Source organism: Natrix helvetica (assembly GCF_964273705.1).
Source record: "Natrix helvetica genome assembly, chromosome: 5".
Classification (NCBI taxonomy): domain Eukaryota; kingdom Metazoa; phylum Chordata; class Lepidosauria; order Squamata; family Natricidae; genus Natrix; species Natrix helvetica.
This window is the reverse complement of record NC_138551.1, coordinates 151,734,805-151,746,048: the sequence shown is the minus strand read 5'-3', so window position 1 is coordinate 151,746,048 and position 11,244 is coordinate 151,734,805. Positions and strand designations below refer to the sequence as shown.

Genomic DNA, 11,244 nt, shown 5'->3' with positions numbered 1-11,244 from the left:
CTTCCAGCTCTATTCTGATTGATTGATCGATTGAAATGGTCTATAGGGTCTCCTGCTTGAGCAGGGGTTTGGACTAGAAGACCTCCAAGGTCCCTTCCAGCTCTATTCTGATTGATCGATTGAAATGGTCTAGGGTCTCCTGCTTGAGCAGGGGCTGGACTAGAAGACCTCCAAGGTCCCTTCCAGCTCTATTCTGATTGATTGATTGATTGATTGAAATGGTCTAGGGTCTCCTGCTTGAGCAGGGGACTGGACTAGAAGACCTCCAAGGTCCCTTCCAGCTCTATTCTGATTGATCGATTGAAATGGTCTAGGGTCTCCTGCTTGAGCAGGGGGCTGGACTAGAAGACCTCCAAGGTCCCTTCCAGCTCTATTCTGATTGATCGATTGAAATGGTCTATAGGGTCTCCTGCTTGAGCAGGGGGTTGGACTAGAAGACCTCCAAGGTCCCTTCCAGCTCTATTCTGATTGATTGATTGAAATGGTCTAGAGTCTCCTGCTTGAGCAGGGGGCTGGACTAGAAGACCTCCAAGGTCCCTTCCAGCTCTATTCTGATTGATCGATTGAAATGGTCTATAGGGTCTCCTGCTTGAGCAGGGGGTTGGACTAGAAGACCTCCAAGGTCCCTTCCAGCTCTATTCTGATTGATCGATTGAAATGGTCTATAGGGTCTCCTGCTTGAGCAGGGGACTGGACTAGAAGACCTCCAAGGTCCCTTCCAGCTCTATTCTGATTGATTGATTGAAATGGTCTAGGGTCTCCTGCTTGAGCAGGGGACTGGACTAGAAGACCTCCAAGGTCCCTTCCAGCTCTATTCTGATTGATCGATTGAAAAGTTTGAAAATGCTTGATGGTCTACCACAGAAAAGGGTGGGTGGGTCAAACTATTCTCCAAAGCAAATTGGTAGTAGATAAGAGTGAACATAATTTAAAGATGGATTGGACCCTTGCGGTCGCGAAGATGACTCAAGACCGATGACATGCTTGACTCCTCCCTCCCTCCCTCAGTCTCAGCCTAGGTGTCTCCTCCATCAACCTCGCCAAATCAATTTTTTTGGAGGTGCTAAAGGCAGCCCCCACCCCCGGGGGGGGGGGTTTGTTGACCGATGGATATTTTGCCAAGGTGTGCATGTTTTCATCCTTTCTCTGCCCGCATCTTCAAACTCTTCAATTCAGCGGGAAAGTGGCGAGGATCCAATTCCGTTGGGGAACCTCTAGCCGCGTGAAACCCCTTTTTCATCCAGGCGTGTCTCTGGACAGCCCATCTTCTGGGCTTCTCCCACCCTTGCCACTTTGCAGATGTGATGAAATCTCCCTGGGGGAAGAATCCAGAACTGGAATTTCCAGAGCGGTTTGAAATGAAACGGACTTTCCTGGTTCTTCGAATGCCGACTCCGGGCCTACACGCGCATTCCGACTGGATACCTATAGTTCGCTGGCGATCTCCGGCCAAAGGATGAGAGGTTGGCGGGAAATAGGGAGCCCTCCTCGATCAAAATGCAGAAGTTTTTCCTGCCTTCCTCTCTCCTCTTCATCGTCCTCTCCACCCTGCAGGGTAAAACACTGATCAATGGTGAGTTGTTTTGACCGGTCTAAGAATCGAAGCGCTTCGGTCTCCGGGACTTATTTTTAATTTCCTGTGTGTTATATTTTCCCCCTCCCTCTTTTAAACCACGTTGGATTCTTAAATTCCCCCCCCCCCCTCAAATGGCTGCATTAAAAATCATACAGGTGCCTTGAGTTACTTATAGTAGTAATAAAGGCAGGATAAAACCCTTAATTGCTCAATCAATAAATTAAATGATCGTGTACTTCTAGCGCTGTCGTTCTTGTTTTGGCTTAGCTGGCGCTCTGACCCCCAATTTGATGTGGGGAAGAAAATAGAACACAAGAATAACACGCATCATAAATAAAGACAGAATGCTCAGTAAACGCGGCATAAGAGGCTAACGTGAATTGTTAATGTATCATAGATGGAGGACAGATAGTCCTCGACTTACGACCGCAATGGAGTCCAGAATTTATGCTGCTAAGCGAAACATTGGTTCAGCGAGTTTCGCTCCATTTTACCACCTTCCTTGCCGCAGTTGTTATGTGAATCATTGCAGCTGTTAATTTAAGAGAATTTCTCTCTCTCTGGGCACAATGAGGATATGTCTGCTGGGGGGAACACTCCGTACTGGCAACAGGAAAAGCATCCGGCCAATAAACACTCCGCTCCATTCAGTTGCCCAGAGTCCACCCCGCAAGGGATTATGGGGTCGTTAAATGCGGATGATGAGTTGTTAAGAGGATCTGGCTTCCCCGTCTGAAGGACGCAAAAAGGGAATCTCGCGACCCCGGGGACACTGCCACCGCCGTAACTATGAGTCGCTTGCCAAGCGTCTGAAGTTTGATCACGTGACCGTATGGGAATGCCCCACTAAATGAACTGTTGTAAGTGGAGGACTTAACTCTGCAGTTGCGGTTTTTTCCACCCCCCCCCCCGTTGTTTCTCTTCTGCTCCTTAGATCCATATAAAGCTGAATGTGTCCACCGGGAAATGTCGTGCCACCCAAAAGCGATTTGCCAACTGGACAAAGTTTCTTCGGACTTTTATTGCCGTTGTTTGCCAGGATACGCCGGAGATGGGATCAATCTTTGCCAAGGTAAGCCCAGCTCATGTCCCTTTAGGTGACTTCAGCAGCAGCTTCCAAGGGCTGAGGACTTTGACTCCCAGCATTCTCCTCAACGCCCGGTGGAATTCTGGGATACGGAGCCCACCACATCACGGCTGGGAATTATGGTGGTGGGAAAATTCAGGGAACCTGTTCCGGGCTTGATGGAGAAAGAAGAAGAAAAGAAAGAAAAAAGAGAGAGAGAGAGAGAAAGAAAAAATTAGCATCTATTTGTACTTTAAAATTTTGCCTGCTAGGGACTATTTCTGAGCTTGATGGAGAGAGAAAGGAGGAAGAAAGAAAGAAAGAAAGAAAGAAAGAAAGAAAGAAAGAAAGAAAGAAAGAAAGAAAGAAAGAAAGAAAGAGAGAGAGAGAGAGGGGGGGAAGGAAGGAAGGAAGGAAGGAAGAAAGAAAAGAGAAAGAAAGAAAAGAAGAAGAAGAAGAAGAAGAAGAAGAAGAAGAAGGAAGAAAAAGAAAGAGGGAGGGAGGGAGGGAGGGAGGAAGAAGGAGGGAGGAAGGAAGGAAAGAAAGGAAGGAAGGAAAGAGAAAAGAAAAAGAAAGAAAGAAAGAAAAAAAAGAAATAAGGGGAAACAAAGAAATAAGGGGAAAGAAAGAAAGGAAGGAAAGAAAGAAAGAAGTAGAAAAGGGAAAGAAAGAAAAAGAAACAAATGTCATCTATTTGTAGTTTAATTTTTTTTTTAAATAGCCTGCTAGGGACTATTTCTGAGCTTGATGGAGAGAGAATGGAGGAACAAAGAAAAGAAAGAAAGAAGAAAGACAGAAAGAAAAAAGAAAGAAGAAGAAGAAAGGAAGAAAGAAGAAAGAAAGAAAGAAAGAAAGAAAGAAAGAAAGAAAGAAAGAAAGAAAAGGCATCTATTTGTAGTTTAAATTTTTTTTTAAGTAGCCTGCTTGGGACTATTTTTGGGCTTTAATGGAGAGAGAAAGAAAGATAAAGAGGAGAGAGAAGAAAGAAAGAAGGGGGAAAGAAAGAAAGGAGAAAGAAAGAGAGCGAAAACTGGCATGTATTTATACTTGAAAATTTTTTTTAAGTAGCCTGCTTGGGACTATTTCGGGGCTTGATGGAGAGAGAAAGAAAGAATACGAAAAAGAAAAAAGATAAAGGAGAAAAAAAATGAAAAGAAAGAAAGAAAGAAAGGAGAAAGAAAGAAAAGGGAAAGATTGGCATCTATTTGTACTTTTAAAAAAATTAGACTAGGCTACTTGGGACTATTTCTGGCCTTGACGGAGAGAGAAAGAAAGAAGAAAGAAAATTTTTCGGCATCTATTTGTACTCTTTTAAAACTTTTAAAGTCGCTTGCTGGAGACCGGGGGAAGCAAAGGATGGTATATAAGGTCTCCTGCCTTGGACAGAGGGTTGGACTGGAAGACCTCTGAGGTCCCTTCCAGCACTAGAGCTCTGTGTTTCTATCGTGCCTCTTGAAAACAACTCCTTGGTTATTGAATACTTTATTTTGGCAAGGTGAAGAAAAGGAATGGAGATGTATCCGTCGTGCTGAAAAATGGTTAGAGTTTGTTTTGCTTCTTTCTTTCTCTTTAAAGAATCCCCAAATTCACCTCGCTTCTCGGTTTGCAGCCCCCGCTTTCCACGTCACTGTTTCTGATGCTTCCGTTTGTGACGAGATGGGCGAGCATGTGTGTCTCCTCTACGTGAAAGAGCCACGCGTCACTTTCCACGTCTCCATCTCGGCTTCCGCCAACCGACGTCCACCCAGCGTCATCTGGTACAAGTTTTACACCGGACAAAGCCCGCAGTTCCACAGGTAAGGTTGCTGTGGGAAGGCCTTACCTGCTTTTGTTTGGGAAGAGCTAAGGGGGTATCTGTTAGGTATTTCCTGTTGTGGCCTGTCGGCCTCCAGCCCCTCTAGCAGCCGAATCAGAGGAGGAGACGTGAGGGTCAGCATCCAGGTAACCAAGGGGGAAGAGGGAATGGAGCTGCAGAGAGAGACAGAGGAGGAGCCTGGGCCGTCCATCAGCCCTCTGATGGAGAGTCAACAGCCCCCAGGTCTGGAGGTGGCTGATGAGGAAGAGTAGGAACAGCTGTGTCCAGTACTTGATGTGTGGATGTACAGAAGGCAGAGGAGAGGAGAGCAGTGGAAATCTATGGGCTGGTCCTTGGGACGGGAGAGCCACCGCTGCTAGTGAAGCCTCACCCTAGCTCTGGGGATCAAAGGCAGTGGGTGGAGATGATTAGATGTGGCAGACAACTATTCATTTTCTGGCTGGGCGGACTTGTTAGCCTGCGGTGGTTCTTCCGTCCCAAGGACTGGCCCATAGATTTCCACTGCTCTCCTCTCTGAGAGAGAAACTTTTTGCCTGGGCTGCCAGTGCTCCTAATAAAGGAATCGTTGTTGCTTCAACTACAGAGGGCTTGTTGTGTTCGGGGAGCTGGGTGAGAACATTTACTAGGGAATTCTCAAGGTACAGATAGTATTCAATTTACGACGGTTTGTTTAGTGACCGTTCCAAGTTACAACGGCACTGAAAAAATTGACGTGCGGCCAGTTTTCACACTTAGGATTGTTACGTGTGGCATTCCCAGGGTCACATGATCAAAATTCAGATGCTCTGCCGCATATTTATGGTGTCCTGGGATTGTGGGATCCCCTTTTTGATCTTCTGCTTAGCGACCGTGTTGCTCATTTCACAACTGCAGCGATTCCCTTAACAGCGGCAAGGAGGTCGTAAAACTCTCTTTAACAAATGTCTCACTTAGCAACGTAAATTCTGGGCCCAATTCTGGTTGTAAATTAAGAGTCAACTTGTAAAGCATTCCTGGCCTGCTCTCGAGTTGCCATAGGCAGGAGGGGAGGGGGGGAGAACTGACGGAGCAGCTCGGCCACGACCGGAAGCCCATTCCACGCATATCTTTCTCAAGGTTGTATCTCAGGTTACCAGAGTCAGCCAGAGAGAGGCGTCTTTTCTACAGCCGTGATTTATGACACACCCTGAGAGGGGGGGGGGAGAAACAGGGTCATAGTTGAGCCATAAATTACATGGGGTCAGAGCTGGCTTCACTCGGTTACGTGCTGACCTGTTGCTCCTAATAAATAACTGGATTTCTTTTGAAACTTGGCTCGAGGCTCATGAGTTAATTAGAGCATCCGTCGAAACCCGACATTAAGGGCAACTTGTACTTTCTTTTTACAGACCGTCTTTCTTCCTTGCAGCTACCGACGGCGGTTGGGATCCGTGGGAAACAAGGCTCGGAGGATAAGGGTGGGCAACCGCGGCCGTATCCTGACCCTCCTATCGATACAAGATGACGATTTTTACCCCAACCTCTTCTGGGCGGAAGTGAGGCTCCATGCCCTGATCCCCAAAAATCTAGGAGTTGAAGCTTACGATTTAACCCCCTTTCAATTGTTAAACCCATCGGGACTGAGATTCTATTTCGCCTTGGAGGGAGCGTCGATCGGTAAGATATGGAGTGAGGGGTGAGAAAAGCACGCTCGTGTACGGTAGGCAGGGGAAACCAAATTCACAGGTGTAGAATAGGTGATTTCCCGACAAAAACCTCTTTTATTATTTGGCTGTGAATTCTGCTCCTTCACATCCAGCAAAGTCTTTCAAAGGAGGATTTACGGTCACAGACCTTCTCTGGCTTGGAGAGCTGCCAGGACGATCTCTGCAGAACTCGGCCAGGAGTCTCCAAACCAATTAAGTGAACTAATGGTCTCCTGCAAACTCCACTCCCCTTTCGCTCCTCTTTTATTTCCTCTGGGAGGGGCCATTCATCATCCACCTGTGGCCTTACTCCCAAGTCACCCCTGACACACACACACACACACATAGAGAGGTGTGTGTGTGTGTGTGTGCATGCGTGTACCAGCATAACTCTGGATCGCCTTGAGCAATTTCAACCAAACTTGGTACGCAGATGACGTTACTCTCTGGAGACAAATACTGTGTGGGGTAAGACACCCCTAAAACCCCTAGGGTGTGTGTGTTCTGTTAAGATACAGCCTGTTGTGCCTTTACGTGGCTTCTACTGTACTTCCGTAAAATGGCTTCTACTGTACAGTGCAGTGGAGTTGCCATAGTAACGGCTTCACAGTATTTCACCAGGGGGCTCCCCTCTGGTAAGGGGGAAAACCCAACATTAGAAATTAACGTTTGGTCCGGACATTTGCCCCCTCCCTCTGCTATAAATAAATACCCAGACAAATGCCAGATTATCAGCTAGTATAGAAGATAGAATAGGATAATATATATATATATATAAGATTTTCCTCGTTCCGTTCTCGTCTTACCAGAGTCATTCCCAAAAGGGGATTAGCCCCTTTCTTTCCCCTGACACGTTTCCGATCAATCCAACGGAACATTGAGAGATTTCTTTGTTGCTTCTCCTCTTCACTCATCCCTTCTTTTTTATTTTTATTTTCCTCGTTTTGGGAAAAGAAGTTGGACCCTTTCTAGAAGGAGATACGGCCGTCCTCCGGTTACCCGACTCCCTTCACCTCTCGCCTTCCAGCTTCGTTCAGTGGATCAAGGAACCACGTCCACTGACCTTGTTGGACAACGAAGCCGTGGTCATTGCCGACGACGTGGAAAAGATGGAGATCAGCGGTTTAACGTAGGCTAGCTTGCTCGCCGCCCTGCTGGTAAAATAAGAGTCGGGTTTGCCCTACGCAGAAAAAAAAGAGTAAGGCGCAGGGGAAAATGACTTGCCTTCCTGAACCTAACCAGCGTCTCCTGCTGCTGTTTCTAGAAGAAAAGGGGTGGAAGAGAAAAAGCGGTCGGGAAATCCTGGAACAGTCGGGGGGAAATCATTCCCTCTTTGAATCCGTGGTGGAAAACCTGACACCCCTTGTTGGTGATTAAGTTTTAAAATCTGGTCAGGGGAAAGGATCCTATTCCATATACACCTTTACTCCCAAACAAGCGTGACTGATCTTGGTGGCACTGATTTGAAACCAAAGTGAAGAAAAGGATTGCACTTTGTAGAAATATACTTGTTACTGCACTGGAAATGCACTAGGTTTGAGGTTTGGGGGCTTTCCTTGTTATTTCTTGAATGATTTAAGAAAAACTGCATATTGACAGCATCCACATCTCAATTGCCCTGAGTCATAGAAACATTTAAGGATCTTAACTAACGGTGTCTTCCTAAATAATATGGTGTATATAAGAGACTATTTTTTTTTTAGATCCACATTTTCGGTAGATGATGCTGGGTAAATGATTGACGTGATGTATAGTCCACAGATTGTTTTCCCTTTTGAGTGCCATAACTTAATAGCATTTGGCACCAGGTTTCATGCATTTCGTAAATCCATGTATGTATTCTAAGGAATGTCAGCATTTCTTTAAAGTATTGAAGAAGTTAAGTTGCTGTTATTCTTGATATCCTTTTGTGAATTTAACTTTGTAATATAGTATGAAAACCGTTGACATTTATGTGTGTAGAATGCGCAAGCAACATTACAATTGGCATTGATTAAAAAAAAAAGCCATCAACAGACACATAGAGATAAAACCACATTTACGCGCCATTTAAAAAAAGCAATAACAAGCTAAGAAGGAAACCAAAAGACCAGATCACATCCCTTCCAGCAAGCAACGAATTGGAGATAAGCAGGGTTGAACTCCAGACAAACAATCGGGCAGAAAACAAGAATGTTGTTTTTTCTTTATTGACGTTGATTCGTCAAAAGAAAATTACAAATTCAAACGAGCAAAGTGCAAAAACAAACCTTACAGGGACGATAGCTACGTTGGTCCCCTTAGGGACCTTTGAAATGTGGGGTGAGCCCCACAGAAGTGAAGTTAGAATTAAAAGCGTGGAAGTTAACCAACCTGGGTAAAATATTCCAGACTTTTGACAACATAGAAAAATCATTTTTTTAATGCAAAAAAAAATAGTTTAAAGCGATCGTAGTAGTTCTTTACTTAGCAATGAAGACCTGCTAAGGAGAGAACAGCTCCACCAAGACAGGCAGAGCATACAAACCAGGAACAAAGTCCACACTCTCGCTATCACTGATGATGTTACCTAGTGAGGTAATGAAACATTTGCAAGCAAGCAACGTAGATCGGAGGGCCCCAAGGACTCCGCAGAAGCCAATCCAAAATAGAAAATGAAAACCCAAATCTCCCTTTCTGTTTGGGGCTGATAAAAATAAGAGTTCTTTTTCTGCCCGTTTGAGGAAAACCTCTGCACGCCTTTTCTGTTGTTTTTCCTCTCAGAATTGGCCAAAACGTACTGTGTTTCTCCCCCCCCCCCTCTTTCCATCCTGCAGGGAGGCCAGTTTTGGTTACGTCCGAGCTCTGGTTTACGACTTCCACTCGGAGGTTCCTGGACGTGTTTTGGTGGCCGAGAGACTCTTCTTAATAAAGAAAGGTAGTGGCTTTTTCTCTGTCTGTTTAAGTTCATGGACAGCATCCTTATTTAGAACGGAACGGAATAGAATGGAATAGAAATTAGAATGGAATAGAAATTATAATGGAATGGAATAGAAATTAGAATAAAATAGAATATAGAATAGAATAGAATAGAATAGAAATTAGAATAGAATAGAAATTAGAATAGAATGGAATGGAATATAGAATAGAATAGAATAGAATAGAATAGAATAGAATAGAATAGAATAGAATAGAATAGAAATTAGAATAGACTAGAAATTAGAATAGACTAGAAATTAGAATTGAATTGAAATTAGAATAGAATGAAATAAAATAGAATATAGAATAAAGAGTAGAGTAGAATAGAATAGAATATAGACTAGACTAGACTAGACTAGACTAGACTAGACTAGAATAGAATAGAATAGAATAGAATAGAATAGAATAGAATAGAATGGAAAATAGAATAGAATAGAAATTAGAATAGACTAGAAATTAGAATAGACTAGAATTTAGAATTGAATTGAATTGAAATTAGAATAGAATGAAATATAGAATAGAATATAGAATAGAGAGTAGAGTAGAGTAGAATAGAATAGAATATAGAGTAGAATAGAATATAGAGTAGAATAGAATAGAATAGAATGGAAAATAGAATAGAATAGAATATAGACTAGAATAGAATAGAATAGAATAGAATGGAAAATAGAATAGAATAGAAATTAGAATAGACTAGAAATTAGAATAGACTAGAATTTAGAATTGAATTGAATTGAAATTAGAATAGAATGAAATATAGAATAGAATATACAATAGAGAGTAGAGTAGAGTAGAATAGAATAGAATATAGAGTAGAATAGAATATAGAGTAGAATAGAATAGAATAGAATGGAAAATAGAATAGAATAGAATATAGACTAGAATAGAATGATAGAATATAGAGAATAGAACAGAACAGAACAAAACAGAAATAATTAGAATTAGAATTGGGAATAGAGTAGAATAGAATAGAGTAGAATAGAATAGAATATAGAATAGAATGGAATATAGAAATAGAATATAATATAGAGTAGAAATTAGAATAGAATAGAATAGAATATAGAATAAAATGTAGAATAGAAATTAGAACAGAATAGAACAGAAGTAGGAATAGAATAGAATAGAATAACAAGAGTTGGAAGGGACTGTTGGAGGTCATCTAGTCCGACCCCCTGCTTAGGCAGGATACCCTACACCACTCCAGACAAAGGGTTCTCCAAGCTCTTCTTAAAAACTTCCAGTGTGAGAATCTTGGTTTAATTTGACTGTGCAATTTGGATTTGATGCCCCCCTGAAACAGAAGAGGAAACGAGCCCGTTGCTTCTATTTCAGACGTCAGCAAAACCTGCGAGGGAAGTTCAGAAGACAGGAGTTGCCGTTGCAACCGGGGGTTCGAAGGAAGGGGTGTGCATTGTGTCGGTAACTTTTGAGCTTTGTCTCTTTGTAGTTGCGTGTTTGTGTGTGTGTGTGGGGGGGGTCTGGGTATTAGCGCTTGCACGAATGGGAATCTGCAACGGTTACCAAAGTAGGTTTTGTAACCAAAAAGGAGAATTTAAAACGACAGGGAATTCACGACAGGGTTGAGCTGAGTGGATCCCCTAGCAGATTAAAAAATCAATCAATCAGAGAGCCTGTGGATTCTCCAGCAAAGGGATCCCAGGTGGGTAATCTCTCAGATCGAAAGCAGCAGAACGATAGGCAAAGCAGGGAGGGGTGCTTAGTTATAGGTAGAATGATTGGACTTTGGTTATTTATCCTTATTATTATCTTTCTTTAAACCGTGGCCGTTGGTCCAGTGACTGTGATTTAACCTTATAAAGATATTTTTTTTGGCCTGTATGGTTCACTCTTCGTTTATCCGTTCTTCTTTGCTTTTCAAGAGGATAATATATTCGGAATATTAGCAATATTCAAGATCACATTAAAAGTATTCAAGTTTAGTTCTTGCGATCATAATGCAGCCGGATTTTTTTTGGGAAAGAGTGTAATTTTTTTTCTCTCTCTCTCCTTTCTTCCTTCCTTCTTCCTTTCCCTTTCTTTCCCTTCCCTTTTCTACTTCGTTTCTCCTTTTCTCCCTTCCTTCCTTCCTTCTTTGTCCCTTCTCCTCCTCTCCTCCTCTTCTTCCACTATTCCTTCTCCTCCTCCTCTCCCATTCCTTTTCCCTTTCTTCTTTCTCCCTTATCCC

General features: G+C 43.1%; 1 protein-coding gene across 1 annotated transcript; it reads left to right on the top strand.

The window, feature by feature from the left end:
- Positions 1-884: 884 nt before the first annotated feature.
- LOC309392745 (uncharacterized protein) lies at positions 885-10,489 on the top strand (the record flags this gene model as incomplete). The annotated part of the gene is made up of 7 exons (XM_081954175.1): positions 885-1,573; positions 2,511-2,648; positions 4,252-4,438; positions 5,846-6,093; positions 7,077-7,251; positions 8,918-9,018; positions 10,392-10,489. Exons 1-7 carry the CDS (start codon positions 1,498-1,500, stop codon positions 10,487-10,489), a joined length of 1,023 nt encoding a protein of 340 aa, XP_081810301.1. The 5' UTR covers positions 885-1,497.
- Positions 10,490-11,244: the final 755 nt, after the last annotated feature.